The sequence below is a fragment of the Elephantulus edwardii genome, unplaced genomic scaffold, assembly GCF_000299155.1.
Source record: "Elephantulus edwardii isolate Elephantulus edwardi_28Jun2011 unplaced genomic scaffold, EleEdw1.0 scaffold00026, whole genome shotgun sequence".
Taxonomy (NCBI): Eukaryota; Metazoa; Chordata; class Mammalia; order Macroscelidea; family Macroscelididae; genus Elephantulus; species Elephantulus edwardii.
In genome coordinates this window covers 22666812-22691040 of record NW_006399776.1, presented here as the reverse complement: position 1 = coordinate 22691040, position 24229 = coordinate 22666812, and the positions used below count along the sequence as shown (strand labels likewise).

Sequence of the window (24229 nt, the reverse complement as noted above, 5' to 3'; positions counted from 1 at the left end):
CCACAAACCCTGAATTATTGCTCCTGGGGGATGAATGGGGTGAGGTTTCTGCAAGCCTATGACCTCAACCAATCAATATATAACTTTCTTTTTATATGTGTTTCTACTTAAAGACACTTTATTTACTATCTAGAAGTCCTGGTGGCTGAGTGGATTAAACATTTCGTCTGACTCTACCAGCCACTCTGTGGGAGAAAGAGAAGGCAACTTGTTGCTGTAAAGATTTACAGCCAACGAAATCCTAAGAGGCAGTTCTACTCTTTCCAATGGGGTAGCTGTGAGTTGGAATTGACTCAATAGCAATGAGTTTGTTTGATTTTTTATTCTATATTGTTGAATAATTAACATTGCACTGACAATCACCATCACTTTAACTCATACCTGGACAAAGCTTATCTAACATATGTATTTTCTCACAGTTTTCTTGGACTTTGATAGCACTGCAGCACCATACTGGGACCATTCTAAACGGCAAAAGCACCACCCAAAATCTTAAAATGGGACACTAAATAGATAATAAAAAGGGTACATTTCCAAACCCCAAAGGTGTTTGTTTAAATTCTTCCCGTACTAAAAAAAAAAAAAAAGAGAGAGAGAAAAAAAAGAAAAGGGCACATTTACAGTTTGAGGACTGAAAAAAGAAGGCAGAGAATCATCTTGCTGGGGATGTGTAAATACACACTTGGAATTTTTGCTGCTCTGCACGTGTTCATGAACGACTGAAAAAATATCCCACGTACTTTGGTTTTATAGTTACAAGTAAATTTTACTGAGTTGTCAAATTCATAAATAGGGACTCTTTCATGAATGAATACTGGCTTAGAAAATCAAACAGCTCACTTACCAAATTAGAATGTTAAAAACCTTTCTGAATGTAAGACAGACATGAGAAGATTGTCCTGGTCCCAGGATAGGCATCAGAATGGAAGGAGGTGCCCCAAGAAGTAAAGGCATTATCTCCAAAAGCTTTAGGAAATGGGGCTGAAATGTCACATTCTTACAGAAAAGGGACACCAAGCCTTGCTTACCTTGGCCAGAGGGAGCTCTGTCATAATAACACAAATGGTAACTTTATCCATGGACCTCACCTGATGGACTGACTGCACGGAATCAGATTGACTATATCTGTAGAAGGAATCATTAAAAAAGCTCACTATCAATGGTCAGAACCAGGCCATGTGCTGACTGTGGAAGAAAGCATCAATTGCTGATGTGCAAGTTCAAATGAGGCTGAAGAAAATGAAAAGTAAGTCAATGAGAATCAAAATATGACCTTAAAACTATTCCGCCTGAATTTAAAAATCATCTTGAGAATAGGTTTGAAGCATTGGAGAGCAATGAACAAAGGTGTTGTGGGATAACATCAAGAATATCATCCATGAAAAAAAGCAAAAGTTCATTGCAAATACAGAGGAGAAAGATAAAATCAAAACGGATGTCAGAAAGACCCTGAAAATTGCATGAGAGAGTAGAGGAGCTAAAACAAAGGGAAGGGATAGAAATAAAAGACCTGAACAGATTTCAAAGGGCACCTTGAGGAAACAAAGCAAAGTATTATAATGCAATGTGTAGAGTGCTGGAATTGGAGAATAAAAGAGGAAGAAATCACTTGGCATTTCTCAAACTGAAAGAACTGAAAAAACTAAGGTTGCAATACTTCAGAGATGCTAGGGACAAGATCTTGAATGATCCAGGATACATCAGAAGAAGATTGAGGGAAAGATGGCCAACATTCAGACCTAGAGTGCCTACCAGAAGCAGCCAATCATTTTCCAGAACAAAAAGAAGGTCCTGTTGGGAGAAACTGGCAAGGAGAAGCTCTGGAGTTATTACAAGAACGTTGGTCTGGGCTTCAAGATGCTCATGGAAGGGGAGCTCTGGTGGCCTAGTGGCAAGAGGGTGCACTGCAATCCCAGAGGCACACAGTTCGAATCCACCAGATGCTCTGCTGGGGAAGGAGGGACAATCTCCTCCTGTACCAGTCAGATCTGATTTGACGGTACACACAAATAATAAAATTTTTTAAAAAAAGATGCTCATGGAGGCCAGTGAGGGCACCAATCGTGACAAGAAATGTCCTTTCACTGGTAATGTCTCCATCTGAGGGCAAATTCTATCTGGCTTGATGACCAAGACGAAGATACAGAGGACCATCATCATCCATTGAGACCACCTTCACTACATCTGTAAGTACAATAACTTCAAGAAGCGCCACAAGAACATGTCCATACACTTGCCCCCTTGCTTCAGAGATGTCCAGATCGGCAACATTGTCACCATTCACAAGTGCTGGCCATTGAGCAAGACCATGCCATTCAATATGCTCAAGGTCACCAATGCCACCTGCACCAAGAAGCAGTTCCAGAAGTACTGAACTAGACACTACCCCCAAGTGAAATAAAATTTTCTCCCATTTAAAACAAAAACAAAGCAAAAAGGATAGAGAAAGTACACAGAATCATCTTATCAAAAAGAATTGGGTGGCACTGAAATATTTCAGGAAGTACCATACAGTCAAGAGTCAAAGGCAATGAAGAATAAGTTCAAGATGCACTAAAGGCACTGGCACAAAATAGGCCCCTGGGATCGATGGGATACCTAATGACATCAACTAACAAATGCAGCCCTGGATGTGCTTATCATTCTATGCTACAAAATTTGGAGGAAAGCTGCCTCGCCAATTGACTGAAAGAGACCCATATTTGTTCCCATTCCCAAGAAAGGTGATCAAACAGAATGTGGAAATTATTGAAAAATATCATATCATATATCATATGCAAGCAAAATATTGTTGAAGATCATTAAAACAACAGCTAGAATAGTGCATAAAGAACTGCCAGAAGTTCAAGTGGGTCTAGCGGCAGTCGTGGCAGCAAGGATATCATTGCTGCTTTTCTATGTAAATGGCACCAAAAGTGAAGAAGGCAGCCCCTACCCTTCCCAAAATTGAAGCCAAAGAAAAGGCATTAAAGGTCAAGGAAGCAGTCCTGAAGGGCATACATAGCCACAAAACAAAGAAGATCTACACGTAACCCACCTTTCAGCAGCCTAAGACAGTAAGACTCTGAAGGCAGCCCAAATGCTCCTGGAAGAGCACACCCAGGAAAAAACGAGCTTGACCACCATGCTGTTATCAAGTTTCCCTTGGCCACTGAGTCAGCCATGAAGATAGAAGATAACAATACACTTGTGTTCATTGTGGTTGTCAAGGCCAACAAGCATCAAATCAAACAAGCTGTCAAGAAGCTCTATGACTTTGATGTGGCCAAGGTTAACACCCTGATTAGGTCTCATGGAGAGAAGAAGGCCATTGTTCACCTTGCTCCTGACTGTGATGCTTTGGATGTTGCCAGCAAAATCTGGGTGATCTGAACTGAGTCCAGCTGGCTAATTATAAATATGTTTTTCTTACCATAAAAAAGGATTTCATTGCTAATGTCAGATGAATTCTGGCTGAAAGCAAATAATACTAGAAGAATGAGTATTTGTACTTTATTGACTATGCAAAAGCATTTGACTATGTGGCTCGTAACAAATTATGATTAACATTGAGAAGAATGGGAATCCCAGAACACTTAATTTTGCTCATGAGAAATCTGTACCTAGACCAAGAGGCTGTTGTGTGAACAGAGCAAGAGAACACTACATGGTTTAAAACTAAGAGAGATGTTCATCAGGGTTATATCCTCTCTCCATACCTATTTAATCTGTTGTTGTCAGCTGCGGTTGAGTAGAGTATGACTCATAACCACCCTATGAATAAAAGATCTGAATTCTTTTCTATCCTGTGCCATCTTCACACTTCCTGACACACAAGTACCCATTGCAGCAGTCACCATGTCAATCTGCCTCTCTTTTGTCAGCCCTCCACCCTTCTTAGCATCATGTCCCCTCCAAGAAACTAGACTCTATGAAGAAGAATGTGACATCAGGATCAGAGGAAGACTTAATCAATAACTTACGTTATGCAGATGACACCACCTTGCTTGCTGAAAGTGAGGATGACTTGAATTGCTTGCTACAGAAGATTGAAGAATATAGCCTTCAATGTGGGTTGCATCTCAATGTCAAGAAAATAAAAATTCTCACCACTGGACTGATAGGCAACATCAAGATAAATAGAAAAATATTGAAACTGTCAATGACTTCATGTTACTTGGATCTACAATCCACACCCTTGGGATCCAGCAGTGAGGAGATCAGACATATTGCACTGGGAAAGTTTGTAGTCAGGGACCTCTCCAAATTATTGAGGAGCAATGATATCAGTATGAAGACTAAGGTGCACCTGATTCAGGTCATGGTATTTTCAATCACTTGGTATGTATCATCTGAGTCCTGAACAAATAAGGATGATAGAGGAAGTATTGATGCATTTGAGCTGTGGTGCTGAAAAAGAATACCGAACATTTGATGGGCTGCCAAAAGAACAAAAAATTGTCTTGGATAAAGTGCAGCTAGAGTGCTTCTTGGAGGTAAAGATGACAAAGCTTTGTCTCATCTACTTTAGGCATGTTCTTAGGAGAGACTATTCCTTGGAGAACAACATACTTGGAGGTGGAGGTGAAAGAGAGGAAGACATCTAACTAGATAGATTGACTGCAGCAATGGGCTCAAGTATGTTCCAAGATGGTGAGGATATAGCACCGAATAGGACAGGATTCAGACCTGCTCTTGATATGGTTTCTAGGTCTTGTAATTGACACTTATCAACAGTGCCCAGGACGCAAGGTATGGACATTCTAGTGTTTAGTGCCTGAGACATCCACAAGGGGGCAGGCTGATAACTTGGAGAAGCTCTTAAGAAAAGCACAGCCAACCTCCCTCCTTCCATACCTCTGTAGACTGTCTGTCAGGCACTCTTTCCACTTCTTTCCTTGATTTTTCAAGGACTGCCCACCAACACCTATACAGGGACAGTAAATGCAAATTCTGTTTCGTCTCTCTAGCTAGAAGACTAAGAATGGTTTACTTGCCCCTCTATGTCTCCCTCATAATCCTACCCCTGTAAATGCAAATGTCCAGAGTGGAAACAAGGAAATCAGAAAGAGAAGAAAGGTAGGTGTCCTAGCCTCTGTGAGACTGGCTTTGCCTGTCTCTCAGGTCCCTGGACTCAGTTTGCAGTCCCAATACTCGGCACAAGGGGGAGCTACCACCCTGCAAACCCTACCCAGATGGACTCTACTGCAGAGGCTGAGTGTCCAGCCAAAAAGTAGGGTAGGTGTTTCTCTGCGCTTCTTCTCCACTCAGCACTTATATACAGCCAAGTGTGGGGTATAATGGGCTTTTGAAGGACAAGATAGTAGAGTGGAGGAGAAAGTTGGGGGACGTTTGGTGTAGAACATAGTGGATTATGGGGAAGAGAGACTTCCTAATTGAGCTCTCCAGGTCAGGGTCAAGTTGTTAGAACACCTGTTGTTGTTGTTAGGTGCCAGTGAGTTGACTACAACTCATATCAACCCTGTGACTAGCATATCTGAACTTCGCCCTGTCCTGCACCGTCCTCACGGTTTCTACTACTGTCAAGCCCATTGTTGCAGTCTTCCTCTCTTTCATTGATGTCTTTCCAAGGACTGGTCACTCCTGACAACATGCTCAAACTATTTGAGATGAAGTTTCATCATCTTGCCTCCAATAGAGATTTGTTTTATTGGCAGTCCACAGGCTAATCAGTACTCTTCACTAACACCCCAATTAAAAGGTATGAATTCTTCTTGGGCATGCCCTATTCATTGTCCAACTTTCAGATGCAGTACAGAGCATGGAAAAATACTATGGCATCGATCAAGTGCACTTTAGTCTTTAAACCAACATCATTGCTCTTGAGCACTTTGGAGAGGTCCTTGACAATAGATATTCCCCGTGCAACACTTCTTTTGATCTCTTGACTGCTACTACTATGGGTGTTAATTGTGAATCCAAGTGAAATGAAGTCCATCACAACTGTAATCTTTTCTCCATCTGTCATAATGATGCCTGTTGGTCCAGTAGTGAGGAATTTTTGTCTGAATATTTAGATTTAATCCATATTGAGACCTGTAGGGTTTTTTTATTTTCTTACAGTGCTTGTAGTTATGTGCCGTTGAGGCAAAATTGACTCATAACTGATCCTCCAGTGGATTTCCAGAGGCTGTAAATCACAAGGGAGGAGATTGCCTATCACTCTCCCACAGGGTGGCTGATGGTCTTAATCTTCTTGCCTTTCAGCTGGCAACACAACCATTAAACCATCAGAGCTCCCTGAAGTGCCTATGCTGGTAGGTGCCATGGGATTAACTACGACTCATAGTGAGCAAGCCTGTGAATGACGGATCTGAACTTTGCCCTATCCTGTGCCATCTGCATCATCCCTGCCACACTTGAGCTCATTGTTACAGTCACTCTGTCAGTCATCTCCTTGAGGGTCTTACCCGGCTTTCCTGACTCTCCAAATAACCAACCCGCCTTTGAAAACCTTACAGTGCCTATTGTTATGTGCCCTCAAGTTGGAACTGACTCATAGCTGATCTTCTAGCCGGTTTTCAGAGGCAGTTAATCGCATAGGAGGAAGGAGACTGCCCATTCTTCTCCTATAGAGCAGCTGATGGATTTGAACTGCATGCCTTTGGGATTGCAGCACAACTTCTTACCAGCAGGCCAACAGCGCTACCAAAGTGTCTATAGCCATTGATACAAACCTATACACTCAATGTGAGAACTTCACCCCTAGCCTCTCCTGAGATCCTGTAATTGCCTGAAATTCAGCTATTCATTAACACCAGGTGATTTCTAACTTCCTCTCAAGATAAGACATTGTTTTCTGTAGATTAACTAACTGAAAACCTGGTCTGAAGCAAACCCATTTTGAATCACTTCCTGCAGCACGAACAGAAACACTACTCATGACTGAGAGCAGACCTTGCCAAGCTAAAAAGTAAAGTTATCCAACAGACAGAGGATTCATACTAGAGGACCTTGCTACATATACACACAGTGAGTAGTGGCATGCATCTCAGAATCCTTCGCACCAGCTCCATCTTAAGGAGCATACTGCGCGCGTGACACCAAAATCCCTGTATACCTTCATTTTCAAGGAAGGGGATAGATAAGCAGAATCTTGCTACCTGATTAGCTGCTACCAAACCGCACATCCAAATTTTTTAAAAGAAATATTTTTTTTTATTTTATACTGATTTGCTTACAAAGTTCACATACTTTGTGTTTCACGTTATCCTTCATTCACATTGTGCTTTTCATACAACCATTCCCATTCATTATATTTTATAAAATTAACATTGAACTATGTCCACTATTACCCTATCTTTCCAGATCCCCTCCCATCTTTCCCATTTCCTTTACTCACCCCTCCTTCTACCCATCAAATTGTGCAGCCCTATGATTTCCCCCCTGACCATCCTCACCCCTCTGCTCTTGTCCTCCCCACCTTGGATCCTTATACACGTTTTACTAGTAACGACTTCAAAAATTACTCCATAACTTAGGAGGGACTGGAGAGCATTATGATGAGTGAATTAGCTCAGTCTCATAAGGACAAACACTGTATAAAATGATTATTGTAGAAATAGATTAAGTAATAACAGACAACCAAATTTTTACCTCGCTCAAAAGCGAAACCCACTCCAGCCTTGTGGACTCTGTAGTGGATCCATTGGCCAGTGCTTCCCCCCAGTGAAGATAACTTTCCTCTTTAATTCAGCACAAGCCTTTTGGTTGAATTCTTTCTTGAGTGAAGGCAAGAACCTAAACTGTAGTATCTGGAAACATGGGTGCCAGCTGGGGTGGAAATTGAATGCAAATTGAAGGCTCGGTATCTGCAGAAGAACTGAGTCAATACAACCTAATACAAACCATTCCCAGATTTAGGGATTGCTGGGAATGCCAGTCATAAGCAGAAGTGGATAGGGACAAAGCAGTGGTTCTGGAATTCAATCTCCTTTATTCCAATATGTTTTTCTTCCTTTTATTAACCTTTTAAAGATTGAGATATAAAACATACAGCAAAGTTCATAAATAGCATTAAGGTTAAGTATATAACTCTATTAATTTTTAAAAAATGTATGCATGTACCCTGGTATCACACATCATCTGAATATTTGTAATGACAGTTCAACAAACTTTTATTGATTACCTTTTACTTATTAGCTAGCACCAAGCCACCCTTTTGTAATAAAAATGAGAACAGACATTGTTAGTAGTTGTGATGGGGGTAGTGTTACTATGAATCATAGTAACTGATTCACAGAACTAAACCATCATTGCCTTAAAGGGCCACGGCTGTGTGATAGACTCATACTCACATTTGCCCACTCATTGCCGTCGAGTCGGAACCAACTAATAGTTGAATCTCTGGTGGGTATTTGGGAGGATGAAAATTGCATAGGAGGAGATTTCTGATCTTGCAGCTTAAGAGGTCCTTGTGAATTCGGATCATCAGAGAGGCAGCCTTTGGACTAGCAGCACAACCCACTATGGACTCCACCAGAGCCCCCTATCAACCCACAGTGACCAAATTTTTAGAATCCAAAATGGAATCAGTTGTCTCTCTTGTGTTCAGTTATACTAACTTACAGACCCTCAGGAGATGTTATTGGGCCCAGGAAATACTGTCAGATAGGTCATGCTCCTGGCATGGAGCCAGGCGCTAAACAGGCAAGAAAAGTTTCTCTTTGGCCCGGTCCTGCACGACTCTGGAAGCTGAGGTGAAGGGCAAAGCCTGTCATTGCGTGTCAGTCAGGCCTTTACAGACACCAGTCTTTCCCACTTTGTGGTCTGCCTCATCATACCCCACCCAGACCCCATCCTGCTCCAAATTAGGGAAGTGCCCCTCATCGGAAATTTAATGAATGGACAGGATGTGACCCATGGTGAGGCAGCTTCTAGGAATGGCCTGGATCTTGAATCACTGAATTACATTTTGGTGCTCAAAAGCCCTCCTCCAGTCTACTGCCATGTTGTATTATTGTTGCCTCTCAGTTCCTCTACTGCTTCCTCTTACCCAAGTGTGTTTGGGGCCCGAAGTTGGTCTTCACCCCCTCTAAGTTATGGAGGCTGAGGAATAAAGGATTCTGGGGTGCCTGGCCTCAGCATGAAGGCAGAGGAAGCTGATCCCTTGGGATGTGGTAACAGGCTTGGCCTGGTGTGCCTGCTCATTGTCTGGAAGCCCTGGGGCCAGGACGTGTGGCAGGGGAGGGCAGAGGGGCTGGGCCTGGCTAGAAAAGGCTGGCCTGGAAGGAGCTCAGCCAGCGGCCCTGGGCCAGGGTGGAAAGTATGTGTGTGAGCTCATTTGGAAGGTGGCCTCTGGCCAGTCAGGCCTGCCTCCCTTCCAGGCGCTGCTGCCCAACCCCCTCACAGGCAGGCTCTGGATTTCCCAAATATCCCAAGTCTGAAGGGGAGAAGAAAAGTAGGAGCCCCCAGGGTGGAACCAGATGTGCATGGATTGGTCACCAGAAGAAAGTATAGTCAGTACGGGGAAGGTGGTTAGGAAGGGGTACAGGGCCAGGGGAAGAGCTTTTACTGAGGTTAGGGAATCAGCCCTTCTGAATTGATCCATCCCTCCTTCTTAGGCTCTGGCACCGCCATTTATCTACCTGTGCCCTTCTAGCTGTTGCCATTATTTTGCTGAGTCTTGCAGTCCTTTCCTTCTCTCAGAGTGCTGGTTCCTCTCCCTAAGCAGGGCCAACAGGCTGACCTGACAAATTCCTGCGTCTGACTCTTTCCTCCTGCACTCCTATGCTGATGTTGCTGCACAAGAACATAGCACAAAAGGATAGCACCGCACTGCTGACAGATCCTCAAAATACACAGGAGCTCTGGTGGCTTAATGGCAAGTAATTGCACTGTCAAGACAAAGATATGTGGTTCGACTCCACCAGCTGCTCCATGGGAGAGAGATGGGCAATCTCCTATCGTTTGATTTACTGCCTCTGAAAAATCTGCTGGAAAGTCAGCTGTGGGTGATGATACACAACAACATGCAGAGAACACAAAAAGGAATATTCAAGAGATCCGTCAACATCTGCCTGTATTGTTCTTGTTATGTACTGTTGAGTCATGGCTGCTCCCACAGGTTTTCAGAGGCAGTAAATTGCACAGGAAGAGAGTGCCCATCTTTGTCCTATGGAGCAGCTGGTAGATTTGAACTGTGTACCTTTGAAATGGCAGAGGTCTGGGCTTGAATTTTGGATTTAGCAACTATGTGACCTTAAGCAAGTCATTTTACCTTACTGGGTTTCCATTTTCTCATCTGTTCTATGAGGGCAATGTTTGTGTTGTAAAAAGTTAGGTTTTTGTCCCTTTCCCTCTAGAAAAGGATATAGGGATAAATAAGGGGAAAAGGACTGGAAAGTCAGATTGACAGGAGAGGGGCCTTTGGGGGGAGGGACAGAGAGGAACTGGCAGAAGCAGACAAATGGGGGTGAGGGTCACTCTGCCCAGTTCTCTCTGCTTTGGAAATCAAAACCTCTGTTAGATCTTCCTTTCCCTTTCATTCCCATCCTGCTGACCCAGCACCTGGCTGGCAGCCCTGGAGGTGTGGGTCAAGCTGGGTGGTGGCAAGACCCTTAGAGAAGGGGACAATGACAAGGGAGTCCAGATCTCTCTTCTAAATTGGTAATGGTGGATAGTCCTGCCTCTCCGGAGCCCTCCTCCCCCGTGCGTCCTCTCCTTAGGGCCCTGCTTCTCTGGGCTCTACCCAAACCTCCTGCAGATTCCCCTGGCTCCCTCCTTGCTGCTTCAGCTCACGTGTGCTGCTTTCTAATAAAGGAACTTGGAACCATAGAAACTCGGTCTGGCCCAATGGGCAAAGCTACTTGGGGCCAGCGAAAGCAGAGCCTTAGGTCTCTCTGGAGCCACAGGGTCCTCTGTTCTCCCTGGACCCAGTCTAGCTCTGGTGGCTTCCTCTGCAGGGACTTTGTGATCACTAGGGAACACCCCAAAGTTGCCATCAACTTTGCTGGGGTGTCTCAGCAGACCTAATCATGACAGAAGCACAGGACCCCATAGCTTTCACTCTCCAGTACCCTCTGCTTATTGGAACCCTTCTTTCACATCTTCCCCCTTTGTCTCTGGTCCTCCATTCCCATCTTTCCCCCTTGGCTTCAGAAAGCATCTTGTGATTCCAGAATCAGGGCCAAACAATTTCCTCGTGATGGGGAAACCGCACTCCAGCCGAGAGCCCTGGGCTCCCCCTTCCCTCCCCTCTGGCAGTCCCCCTCCCTAGGCTCCTCCACTGGCTCCAGCTGTGTTTTGCAGAACTCCCACTGGATAACATCTGTAATTGCCTCCATATGTGGACCACAAAAACACAATGGGGCCATGAGCTCATCTTTGAGTTTTCTGCCACACGCGCAGACCCCATCACCCCTAGATGCCCCTGATTTCCCTGTGTTGACTTCTCAGGTCCCATGTCCACCAAGGGTGGAAGGTAGTGTCTGACTGCACTGAAGTTCACGGGCCCTGCCAAACAGCTGTCGGCAGGGGTGGTGCAGGAGGCCAGGCGTAGGGGTCAGGGTTCCTGGCTGGCAAGAAGGTAGGGACCCCTTCTGCCAAAGCAATCACACCAACCAGCCCTGAATAGCAGCTGGAGAGACCGACTGGCATAGGTGGGGCCAGGGCTCCAAAGGCCGCTGTGGAGGGGCCCTGGGCTGGAGCCCAATATGGGCTGGGCTGAGGCAGGAAGGGGAGACTAGGCGGGTGAGGAAAGGAGGTTGCTCTTCTCCAGCTGAGCTGACTCAGCGATTCGTCCCTCAGGCTGGTTTCGGAGGAAGCCCAGCCTGGGAGAATCCTGTCTGGAACAGCAATTTCTAAGGAAAGGAAACAAAGCCTTGTTATTCTTTCCCTTCAACAAACCTGGGCAGTTTGTGTTCCTTGAGGTCCCATTCTATCAGAAACAGACTGTTCCCTATTGGCTATAGGGCTTCACCTAGATTTCTTCAATCCCATCCTCTGCTGCTAAAAAAGGCTTAGTTAGGTCCTTAGAGCTGAGGGGAAAGGCCTGCCACCCGGACTGATGTTGAATGTGCTCTTGGGAATTCCCCAGGCTGAGAGGCACAAGGGAACTGAGGGTCTGTGGTCAGGTCATGCGACAGGGTAATGCAATTCAGGACGATTTTCCAAGCAGCTGTTGAGACCTAAAGCTTCCAAAGAGGAAGTGGTCAAACTTCATCTTGCTGAGGAAGCCTTGGCGCTCAAAGGTAGGCTCTGTTAGCTATATCCCTGCCCTCAATGGGATACTCCTTCCTCCCTGCCTCTGGCCCCCAAATCCTTTAGTCCACTAAGAATAAACATATTCTTTAATGAAAAAAAAACCACAACCCAAAGTCCCATCTCATGAAAAACACTGCTCATGGTGCATCACCCCCTTTCCATTCTCCTCCAAACCACGTTCCAGTCACCCTACAAAGAATGGGAGCTACACAAAAATGTGAAACACGCTTTATTCTTGGTGGAAAGGTTGAACAAGGTCAAAAACATCCTTAGAGGACACTGACCCAGCCCCGCCCTGCAGGTTCCTGGGGTCAAATGCCTCTGTCCCCCCTCCCCCCTTCCCCTTGTTAACAAAAAAGGAACAATTCGAATGGAATTAATATATAATAATTATAATAAAAATATACATTAAACAAAACAAAAAAACAAACAAGACAGAAATTTAGCTGAACTGCCAGCACCGTTCACCCCATGTCACCCCCCGCCCCCCATGATCACCCTCCCGCCCCACATCCCTCTCTTCTCACTCTCTCCACAGGGTCTCTCACTCTCCCATGTCCCCAGTACCACGACCACCTTCTGATGGCCGAAGGAGACTCCAAATATAGCCAGGCTGGGTTGGGGAGAGGGACGGCAGAACACTGGTAAGACAGGCTAGGGAAGTGAGGAGCTACCTAACAGAGACACCCAGGTGCCTGTCCCCTCCCTGAGGCTGGGGTAATCCACAGCCCTCAAGCTAGCTGAGCCTGCCAGGCCTCTGGGAATCTCCGTGACTACTTACACTAGTTGGCCTCTCGCACTGAGGTTACCAAGTCATCCCTGTCATATATGCCCTCTCTGCTCCCTTCTCATCCTTCTCCTCAATGTTAGCTGGTCATCAGAGGAAGGGGACCAAAGAAGAGCAAATGTGCCTTTCCTGGGGCCCTTCCTGAGAGCTCCAATAAAATGAGTACTATAGCTTACCCATAGCATCTCTGCTGAGCTGGCCTGCCTCTTCCCCAGCTGTCTTTGCTTTACCCTCCCCATTTTTGGTCCCATTCTCTTCCTTTGGACTGTTCTGCCCTATCTGTCTGCATTTGAGTATGGTTCTTTCTTGGCATCTGTGGCCTTTAGGTTCACCCCAGGGCTCCAGACTCAACAGGTCTCTCCCTCTGACCCACACACCCTGATAGTTCCTCCAACCTTGAAACCACCATCCAAGGCTGACATTTGAAAGGAGGTAAGGCTGCCAAGGGTTTCTCTAGCCCCAGTTTAGTCCTTAATGGCTCAGGCTCCTTCTTTGGAAGGTCTCTGGGGTAGCAGGTGGGGGCAGAAGCAGATCTTTGTGGAGAGATGCTGAGTTGACTGGCAGTAAAGACCCTCTTCCAAGTTCTGCTCCCAAGATCTTAAGGTGACTGGGCAGTCCCCATGCCCCTCACATTCCCTTAGGGTCTCCTCCACACAATAGCAGATTCCTTCTAACCAGAAAAAGGAGTGGAATGCTGCCAATTGGGTACACCTGGAGGCTTATGGGGCAGGGGTTCCCAGAGCCTCTTGAGGTCAGAGTTCAGAGGTTAAAGGTATGCCAAGGAATGGAAAAGGAGCAGATGACCCCAAAATGACCTTTACCAGCGAGGTCTGAGGGTCCTGCCTTCCACTGCAGAGCCCCCAAGACATTCAGTTGAGGTTGGACATACACCAAGCTATAGAGTTCCCCTGAGGGGCAGAGATAGAAAGGCCTCCTCCCAAGGGAGCCTTCTAGGAAAGAAGCAATGCTAGGTACTTGGGTGGGAGAGGCCAGTTAGGGGACAGAGAGAAGAAAGGAGTCTGGGGATGGAGATTAGGGTATAGGGGACCTAGGGGGAAGGAGCTTAAGGCAGGTGGGAGCAGCCCACCCACCACCCCCTGCTGCCACTGGCCTTCAGAGGCAAAGTCCTTGTGGTAGGAGTGGGTGGGCCAGCGGTGGGGGTCAGACCTTGTCTAGCAGGGAGCGCTGGCAATAGAGCAATCGCTTGGGGGTCCCATGGCGTCTGAAGAAGAAGACAGCGAGGCCCACTGCCAGCACCAGAAGCAGCAGCACTACAGGCAGCACCACGGCAGCTGCGCTCACGGCGCCACCGCCCTCCTCATCCACCTCGATGATGATCACCTCGGTCTTCTCCTCTGTCCCCTGGTCGGGCCGACCCCCTGAGGGGCAGCCCATCCAATCCCGCAGAGCTGACTTGGGGTAACCTGGCTCCACCTTCAGCTTCTGATTGTTGAATTTCCAGTATTTGTTCCCCTTGTAGAAATAAGTGAAGACTGCAAGGGATCAGTGAAGGTGGCAAGACAGCCAGTAGGTGAGAGCAGGGTCCAGGAGAGGGGCCAAAGAGAGAAGAGCAGGAAGATCTGTTAATACAAGCACTGGCCAAGCTAATTTCTTAACCTCTCCTAGTGAACATCAGCTTCTTTAGCAGTGAAACAAAGATGATTACAGTGCCAGGCTTGGGAGAGTGGTGGGGAAGGCGAGTGTTGTGAACACAGTGCCTGGCACACAGTAAGGGCTCCATTATAATTATTATCATCATCAATTTCCATACAATACTCTCAGTCTTTCCTCCCTGATTCTTAAACTCCTTAATCCCATTCTCCCCTTGTGGACATTTCCTCTTGCTCCTCTCACCTTCATCACTGCCCATGAATGATGCTCTGGGTGACTCAGGAACTCCTTCCCAGACTTTGATGTTTTTAGGGTACTCACTGTCCACTGCCCTGAGCTCCTCATTGAAACGGTAATACCTGCAGGGGAGGAGGGATGAGGAAGAAGTGGTTGGACACTAGGGATGTCTTCAAAGGATAGCAGAACCTAGGACTGAATTCACCAGGGAGCAGAGGGTGGCTGCTAGCGGGGTGGGGGACAAGGGTTTTGAGTAATGAGGGCCTGCAGCTGAAAGAGGCGGAAGGTGGGGGTGGGAAGGAGGGCCCAGGCTGCAAGGAGCCCTTAATGACAGTGCCTGACTGTTAGGGTGGAGGCACCGGGCTGGAGGTAGGAGGCATCAAATGACCAGGTCTGAAACGGTGACCGGGTCACATCCCACTCACGCAACACCCATTGGAAGCTACCTGTTGCCAGGCAGCAGCAAAAGTTCAGCCCAGCTCCTTCTCTAGGGAAACATTTCAGAGGTAAAATTCCCCCCAAATTGAGGGTGTGTGTGTGTGTGTGTGTGTGTGTGTGTGTGTAGACCTAGCAATAAATGCCTGATGTCGTACTTGTTTCCCCGGAAGAAGTAGGTCATTCCGCTGGGCATCCAGAAAAGTGCAGCATCAATTTTGTCTGTAGGTAGTCCTCGGCCCAACTCCTTAATGTGCTTAGGGTAGCCAGGTTCCAGTGAAGCCTCATCAAACACCCAGTGCTTGTCTCCTGTGAGAACAAAGGATTAAGAGCTAGACTCAATGTGAGCTCTAGGGTCTTTGGAGGAGTCAGCTAGAATCAGCCCTTTCAGAAAGTCTCCACCCCTAAAGACTCGGGGTGCGGGGATGCCTGGTTACCTTTGAAGAAGACAAACTTGCCATCCTTCCTCTCATAGGCAGTGTTGATGGATGCAGGCAAGCCCCGCCAGAACTGGCCGATGGGCATTGGGTAACCATCCATCACTTGGTTATCTCTCACCCGCCAAAACCACCGCTCCTGTAAGCCAATCAGGGTCAGAAGAGAGTACATCATCTTCTGTAGCTAAATGTGCATAGCTCTCCAACTGTCCTCACACAGTGATTTTAGGTTAGTCCTCCTGCTGCTGTTTCCATCCAGCCTCCCAACCACAAAGTCCTCTTACCCCCCAAACCCAGCCCATTTCTTCTTCCTCTCACCTTGAAGACAAACATCTCCCCTCTGAGCACGGCCACGGTGTCAAAGTTCCCATCACAGATGTTGGGTCCATAGGTGGGGTTTTTGGGCTTATCAGGGACAGAAGGCCGGGAGGTAGTCTTGGGGTGAGGTGGCATCTTGGTGGGGGATGCTGACCCACTTCCTGGGACAGAGAACACAAGGGCACTTCAGAAATGGTAGCAGAGGGGGAGAAGAACAGACATAACAGATAGAAGGGCAGACAACAGCCTTGGAAAGGTGTGCATGGGCTTCTGGGGGAGCTGCTTGAAATTAGCTTGAGAAGTAAAAAAGGAATGGAAACAAAGTGGGAGCTGATGTGGTCGAAGCAGGGTTGGAGAGGTGAGAAGTGACTATGTAGGACAGGGAGATAGGGATAGAATGCGAAGGGAAGAATGCAGACCTGAGAGATCTCATGGGGTTTCAAGAAAGGAACAAGCGCGGGAGTTGATTACTTGCCGTAAAGTTGCTGTATGCCCCGGAGGTCGTCATCAGGCAGCACAAAGTTCTCTGTGTCCATCCACTGGTAAAAGGGCGCCATGATGGCCGAGGGGTCATTGGAATGCTCAAGGCCCAAGGCGTGGCCCAACTCATGCACAGCTACCAGGAAGATGTCATTTCCTGGAGGGGGCAGGTTACAATGATGTGAGAGATGACAGCCTGGATGTCCCTTCAGTTTTACACCCAAGTCAGCCTGCCTTATGTCCCAAATGACCAAATCCTAAGATCCAGCCTCACAACTGGCAATAAAGCATAAAGTCACTCAGCAAATGCTTTGCATCCCAGTTTCTCCCAAGAGCTAGCCATGACATTTGCCTGAAAGAGTAGGTAATAAGGATTCTTTAAAATTTTGAGAAGGTAGTTAGCAGGCAAGGAAGGGACCAGACATTAGTAGCTCAAGTCAGGATCTCTGCAGACCAGAGGACCACTGTGGCTTCTTCTAGACCTCAGTTTTGAGGATTGAGGTATTGAGAGAACCCATAGAGATGATCACAGGCTCTCCTTGGATTAAGAGCCCAGGGCTACCTCGCTCACCATTAAGATCCTCATTCCGGACAGTCCAGGGCTCGGCAGAGTCAAAGTGGGTGTCCCCTCCAATGTTGGGGCCTGGGAAGTAGGCGTGGGCCAGGAAGCCACCCTCGCCATCGAAGGGTGTGCTGTCGCCATGGAAGCCCTCGGCAAAGAAGATCATGATGTCGGCCTGCTTCTCATGGCCCTCACGGATGTAGGCATAAGGCACCTCACGGAAGCGCAGCGGTGTGGCACTCTCCCACACGCGGAATGCCTTGCGAATGGCCTCGAATGTGGCATACTCGCCCACCTTGGGGGTGTAATTCTGGATGCTGAGGTCCAGTCACGTGGGGAGAGGATGGGGGTGTTAGGATAGCAAGGGGCAATATTCTTCTTCCCGGCATTCTCCCAGGTCTAAACTGAACTGCCCCGCCACCTTTGCCCAACTTTGGTTTTCCTTACTCCTTCATGATGCTTCCATTTCAAGAACTAAGGGTTTCAGGGGACCCTAGAACTTGGCTTACTGGTGATAAGGTACAACACCACTGGCTGCATCTTTCTCTAGGATTTTCTTCCCCACTCCCAGCGATGCTTTCCCTAAACAGAGGTGAAAGGATGGGAAGTCTCTGTGCCCCTGTGTAAGCTCAGCTGATAAGTAAGGGTAACTAGATGTGAGAAAGGCTGCTTGCCTGTTGGACTCACCAGAAAGTAATCTCATTATGTTGCCATTTCAGGCCCTGGATGGCATAGCGCTTCCTTCTGACATTGGCCTTGATCTCAGCCCCAAACTTGTCTGGAACACCACAGCGGGGGCGTCTCATGGCCCTATGGTGGATTGAAGACTGAGGTCAGTACCAGGTTTTAAAGAGAAAGGTCTACAGGGAAGAGTTGGAATGTTGGGGGTCAGGTCAGTGCGAGGATAGATTTATTAGGTATAGGAGTAGGGTCACATGGGGAAAACTCAAGGTTAAGAGGTCAGGTGGATATTAGAGGGTCAGGATCAGCATGTAGGGATGGGCTCTGAATGGTAGGAGCCAGACATCCAACAGCAGTATTACTGGTCTTCAGTATCAGTGGTGCAGGGGCAGAAGACTTCCTGCCAAGGTCTAGCACTTACTTCATGGTGTCTGCATCAGCTTTGCCTGTCACACGTAAACCATAGAACCTCTGCATGGCAGCGATGGCAGCTGAAAGTGACTGGGGTGAGCGCTGCGTGTGAGTACGAAGGTCCCCAGGGGGCAGGTAGCCATATTGCTGCAGCCAGGCCTGTAGGAAAGGGGTCTGCCTTAGAGCATCCCCACCTGACCCACAGGGAGCTACTGCCTCCCCCACAGTACCTGGCATGCACCCTCTGTTCGATGAGGAAAGGCAATAGATTCCAGCCTGGCAGAGGTCTCAGGGGACTCCCAGGCTAGAGCTGAGCTCTGGTCAGGCCCCAACATGGCTTTTCTCTTGGAATTTGAACTCAAACAGAGGTGGAGAGTTATAAGCTCTGGACTTTGGCTGTATCTCTCTTAAGGATAGGTGATCTCATGATTTAATAATGAGTCTTGAGTTGTCATCTAAGAGCTGTGATTCCTTTTAGTACTTTTCTCCTCTGTATCCATGTTCTTGCAAGCACAAGCCCCATGTAGGAAAGGGCTGTGCCCATAGTGAGAGGTAAGGAGGATGGGCAGCCTCAAGGTCAACAGGGCCTGGCATGAGGCTTCCTGGAACAGGGGTGCCCATGCTTCTAGGATCCAGAGGTCTTTTAAGAAAGGAAGTAAGTTAGGGCTGAGGCTGGATGCTGAAAGGGGAAGCTGAAGGATTTGGACTTAGTAAGAGGGGTGATTCAGCTCAAGCCATTATCCCTGCCACTGTCCCCACCCAAGCAAACTCTGACCTAAAGCTGATGGGATTTAAGCCCTGTTTAAGGTTCATAGTAGCCCAAAGAGGGAGCAGGAGATGGAAGACAGAGGTAATGGAGGCTTTAAATTGGTATTTTATTATGGACAGAGTGAATTGTTCATAACTTAAAGGTTGTTATATGTGCCTTCAATTAAAATGGAGTTCTTGATAGCTGACTGAAAAGTACAAAGAAGAAAAGTTAGCTTTTATCATAAGAACTACTATTTTCCTAAAGCCTTAAAAGTAAAAAGTAAAATGAACCAGGATGGTTATGAAACATGAAGATATTTGGTTTTTTTCATGTGGAGATGCTCCTTAGACAGCTCTAATCCTACCCTTGCTTTGCCTTTTAAAGAATCCCAGAGTGAGGCTGCAAATTGCCAAGAATAGGAACTTAGAGGGGAGAATGGTATAAACTGTAGTTGGATGCTGTATCGTCTATTCTCCCCACATAGGGCAGGAACATTGATCTCCATGAGGCCCTGTGCCTCCAGGCCTTGAGTATGGGAGCAATGCCCTTGCAGTGAGGCTGAGTGTGATTCAGGAGCAGCTGATTGGGGACCTTAGCCCACAGAGGAGGAATTGCAACATGGTTTTGGGAAGTGATCCCTCATGACGAGAGTATGGGCCCCGGATGTAAACAACAACCCAGCCTCTTCCCATCCAAAAGGCTTGGCCAGAACCTCTTCTCATTGGTGCAGCAGGGAGTGAAGTTTAACTTCACAGGTTAGCTACACAGTTTAACTTCAAGTTTAGCTACACAGGGTGCTCCCATCGTGGGCTGCTTTCCAGGAGCTATGGACTTGCCCTGACCTGCGCTGGCTGATGCCACAGCAGTGCCCATGGGAGGCCTGCTGTGACCTGTGCCCAAGTATGCAGGAAACTCCCTTTGTCCCTAGCCTTACCTGTAGGGTAGGCACACTTGAGGCTTATAATCATTGAAGGGAAAGCAGCTGCTTGGGAGCAACCCACTTTTAGAGCTGAATGTGAGTAGGACAGAGGCCAAGGCCTCTCAGTTCTCATACAGTAAAGCTAAGATGATTTCCTAAGGGCAGGATAACTGAAGGGAGAACAGTAGAAGTAGGGAGAATGCCCATTCAGGTGGATGTCTAGGGTAAATAATTCTACCAGTTGAGTCCTTCAAGGAGGTGGTGTTGTTAGGTGCCATCAAGTCACAACTGACTCATAGCTGATCCTCCAGCAGATTTTAAGAGGCTATAAATCACATGGAAGGAGACTGCCTACAATCTCAGGGAAGAAGCTGCTCTTGGGGGAGCTGGTGGATTTGAACTGCCTGCCTCTGAGCTGGCGGCACAACTCCTTAATTGGTAGGTCAGAGGGAGTTTCAAGAAGGAAGGCAAATTGGGGGCTCTGGTGGACTAGTGGCAAGAAGCTGCATTGCAATCCCGGAGGTACGCGGTTCAAATCCACCAGATGCTCTGCCGAAGAAGGAGGGGCAATCTCCTCCTGTACCAGTCAGATCCGATTTGATGGTACACACACACAAAATAATAACAGAAAATAAAATTTAAAAAAAAAGAAGGAAGGCAAATCTAAATATTTACATCTACAACTTCAGCCTCACACTATATAGAAAGAAATGGAACTTAGCAAGAGAGTCACAATGCCTGGACAAGAAGCACATCTGTCCATCTTTACCCAGGCTTGCTTCCCTCCATCTCTCAAGGACAAGCTCTGAGCAAAGCAGGAACTACAGAGCTGACTATGAGGTCAGAACCACAGAAGAGAAGACTCTGTCTGTGGCTGGGTGTGGGGAAGGGCTGAGACCAGACAGGCCAAAGAGAGGAGAGGGTAGTCCTGGAACTGGTGCAGGATTGGGGGGGGCCTGGAGGGACTGGCTCTCCCACGCCTGGGGCAACCCAGCTCTCCTTCCACATTGGCCTGGAGTTGGAACAACTATTTTGGGTTAAAGAACTCAGTCCACTAGCTTTGTCCTTAGGAATGAGGGACTGCAAGAATCCATTCCTTTAGAAAAAAGTCAGGAAACTTCCCTCAGCTCTGTCCAGGGTTTCTGGCAGAGCTGCTGGATCTCTGGTTCTTGATGAGCAGACCCTCTTGATCTTAGGTTTTGGCCTGTTCCTCCCTTCCTCTGTCTCCCACCCTTTCATGGCCCAGGAGCAAATGGTGGTTCTGGCATTGGGACTGCCCATGACCCACTTTAAAAGGAGCCAGGGCGGCCGCTCCTCCCCTGGGGACCTGGCAGACCAGAGGGAAGGCAGGCACTGCAGAAGTTGGCAGACGGGAGACCCTAAATGCCCAGGCTCCTTTTGTTAGGCTAGTTTCCTTAGGCCTGTTAGGTTTACTCTACCACCCTGGGCAGATTTTCTCTCTCCTTGGTCACTGAACCCCACTATGGATCCTTGACCCAGACTCCTAGGGGTACAGTTTTCTAGAGAGTCCCAGATTCCTTCAGGGACAGAAAAACTGTTCTTTCTGGAGAAGTTTCATCTGGGGGTGGGACAGGGCAAAGGAAGCCAAGTCCAGATTCCCTCCCTCTTTGTGGGCCCTTCCCGGCCCCTCCCTACCGCGCCCAGGCCCTCGCCGGGCAGAGTGGGTTGGGATGACCCAAAATAAGAAACTGATTAAATCCGTCTCCCACCTTCACCCCAAAATAAGAGAGAGCGAGGAAAAACCTCCTCAGACAACTCCCACGCTGCTTCCTCTCGGCCCGGTGGGCCAGTGCCAGGACAGGGGCAGGGGCAGGGGTGGGGGTCACCAAAGTCAGTCTGGGAGATATGTGGGTGCCCTCAGCCAGAACTTCTATTCACTCCCCAGGTGACACCCCCAATCTCCCTGCAATTAACACAGAAAAGCAATTAACAAGAAAGGGCCTGAAGGCGCCCAATGAGGGTAGGAGGAGCCGGCTAGGCCAAGCCCGGGGCTCACAAGGAGAGCTTTGTGTGCAAGGGAAGGAGGCCAGGGCACCAGCTTGCGACCCTTGACGCCCAGAGCTCCAGGCCCGGTGCAGCAGGGTCTTCCCAGGGAAGCAGGGATGGCGGGGCAGGTCCGCTCCACAAATCTACCCACAACTGCATCTGGCCGGTGGAGTGGGTGCGCGAGGGTCCCAAGGAGGCGGAAAGGGGTAGCTGAGGTGTAGGGCGCTCAGGCGACAGAGTGCACTGGCGAGCTGGAAGGCTGGAGGAACAACAAACTCGCACATGACTAGAAACCCGGCAACGCGGGGTTGAGCAGTGTCCAAATATTTATCCAGCTCCCAACTGGTTCCAGAGCTGAGCTCAGAGCTCAGGGGAATTGGGGGATGGTGGCCTATCTCTGAAAAAAAAGTTCTTCCAAGGAAAGGAAGGAGTGGGAAAGCAAGCCTGGGGAGTGCAGGAGAATGGAGGCAGGCAAAAGTTGGACTGAGTTGGAAGTTAGGAGACAAGGAGGGAAAGGAATGGAGGAGGGTCCTGCAGATCTGAGCAGCCTCTTCTTGGAATAGGGGCTAAGGAGCTCACTTACCTCTGGGCTGAAGCTGCTTTGGGCCGAGCTGAGCGCGGCGAGCACCGAGCAGAGCGTGAGCAGGGGGAGCAGCAGCCTGCGAGCGTGCCTTGGAGCGGGAGACATGGTCCGCGGCGGCCGTCGGGGCAGCCTAGCCGTGCGCGCTCCGCGGCCTGGCCCACGCCCTGGGGTCGCCCACCTCGCCTTTGTCTTCCACAGATACTGGACTTAGATTCCTGCGGCTTGGAGTCGAGGAAATAACTCTTGAAAATGCCCGCTTGCGCTTCTCTTTGCTATTTTTTTTTTTTTTCTTTTTGGTCTTTCTTCTGCTTAGTCGGCGAACTGACCGGGAGTCCTCTCTCTCGCGCTCTGCTCTGATCCCTCCCTTCTCCCCGCAGCCTCTCCCCGCCCCCGCCCCAGCCCCAATGCCCTCCTTTCCTGGTGGGGACGTGGTTGTTTCAGTCTGAATCCAATTACAGCCACTGGCTGGAGAAAAAAAAGAAGAAACAGCCCAAGTTGTCTTCTGTGGTGCAGGCTGCCATCTGCAGGGGTTGAGGCTATGGCTGAGAGTAGGGGGCTCTGGGAGGACCCAGGGGACGGGATGTGGGAGACTTTCTCCTTCTAAGCATATTTTGGGTGGCCAGATTTCTCTGCTACTCAGCATTTGTCTCACCTCAGAGTGGGAAGTTTGGGGAAGTTCAGTAGCTGGGGCTAACAAGGAACTCAAGGTTGGCTGGAACTCCCAGAAAAGGGGTCTCTTCTAGGAGATCGGGGCTGGGGAAAGGGGTCAGTTTACTAACAGGAGTTGAGTGCTGGTGGTACCTTTGCCTCCACCAACTTGAAACTTTTACCCTTTATTCTTATCATCCCTCCTGCCTTTTGCCAACAAAAAATGGGGGGTTAGGGAGGAGAAATAACAAACTCCACAACCACGCTGAATCTGGAGATCCTTCCTTGTAGAAAGATAAAAAGCATTCTATTACTGTCATTTGCAATCTGTCTGCTCTTTAACTATGAGGAAAGGGATCCAAGTCCATGGAATCTGGGGAATACTGGTGAGACTCTTGGGAGAAAGGTACTAGGTGTCAGACCTCTTATGTTTCGTTTTCACCAGATACTTAAAAAGGAAGCAATTAATTTCTTAAAAAGTAAAAAGCTCCTTCAAGACTGCCCAGGAACCGAGAACAAAAGATGAAGGTATGCTGGGGAGAGGTGGGGTGATTAAACTGATGGTGGGAAAGGGAGCCAGATAAGAGGTTGAGAACTAAATCTGGAACAGCAGCACAACGGAAGCAGGAAAAGTGTGGGAGAAAGAAAATTCGACCATCAGCGAAATCTAAGATCCAAGAATTGTACTTGGTCAGCGAGAGAGGAAGGAGTGAGTGGAGGGAAAGAGGGAGACAAAGCAAGGAATGAAAAGCTAGAAGACAAAAATTAGGCCAGACCCCCCCCCAAAAAAAAAAGTCTAGAAATTCTAGGTATCCAGGAACTATCACATGTTGGTGGAAGAAGAATGGAAGAAAAGTTGGGTTCATATCCATTATCAGTAAAATGGCAGTCATCCCACAGTGACCACCCACATCCACAGCATCCAATCGATTTAAACTCAGTGATCCTGAAAGATAGAGTTGAACTGCCCTATAGAGTTTCCAAGACTATAAATCTTTATGGAAAAAGTTGGCCTTTCTCCTGTGGAGGGGCTTTTGAACTGCTACCCTTTTGGTAAGCAGGCAGCTGAATGAATGTCTTAAAATGCCACCAGAGTTCCTTGAGCACTTTTTTTGATTCCCTATATAAACTGGGGTGAGGATAGTGGGCATGCCCATT

The 24229-nt window shown here is 47.9% G+C and overlaps 1 protein-coding gene across 2 annotated transcripts; it reads right to left on the bottom strand.

The window, feature by feature from the left end:
* Window positions 1–14039: 14039 nt before the first annotated feature.
* MMP14 (matrix metallopeptidase 14 (membrane-inserted)) lies at window positions 14040–22626 on the bottom strand. Of its 2 annotated transcripts, none has more exons than XM_006883130.1 (10): window positions 22424–22626; window positions 18174–18322; window positions 17759–17881; window positions 17081–17388; window positions 16505–16666; window positions 16030–16190; window positions 15712–15850; window positions 15433–15583; window positions 14846–14961; window positions 14040–14484 (listed from the first exon to the last, which is right to left on the bottom strand). In XM_006883130.1, the coding sequence occupies exons 1-10, from the start codon at window positions 22526–22528 to the stop codon at window positions 14153–14155; spliced, it is 1746 nt and encodes a 581-aa protein (XP_006883192.1). In that variant the 5' UTR covers window positions 22529–22626; the 3' UTR covers window positions 14040–14152. The 2 variants fall into 2 exon arrangements, with proteins under 2 accessions (XP_006883192.1, XP_006883193.1); XM_006883131.1 differs by having other exon boundaries at window positions 14153–14484; window positions 16030–16186; window positions 16501–16666; window positions 22424–22528.
* Between the last annotated feature and the right edge of the window lie 1603 nt (window positions 22627–24229).

Excerpts from the sequence above, each read along its gene's own strand:
- MMP14 (XM_006883130.1), bottom strand. The coding sequence starts at position 22,528 with ATGTCTCCCGCTCCAAGGCACGCTCGCAGGCTGCTGCTCCCCCTGCTC. Across the intron at positions 15,584-15,711 it reads CAAGTTTGTCTTCTTCAAAG|GAGACAAGCACTGGGTGTTT; the intron begins GTAACCAGGCAT and ends TTGTTCTCACAG. Across the intron at positions 14,962-15,432 it reads TACTTCTTCCGGGGAAACAA|GTATTACCGTTTCAATGAGG; the intron begins GTACGACATCAG and ends CCTCCCCTGCAG.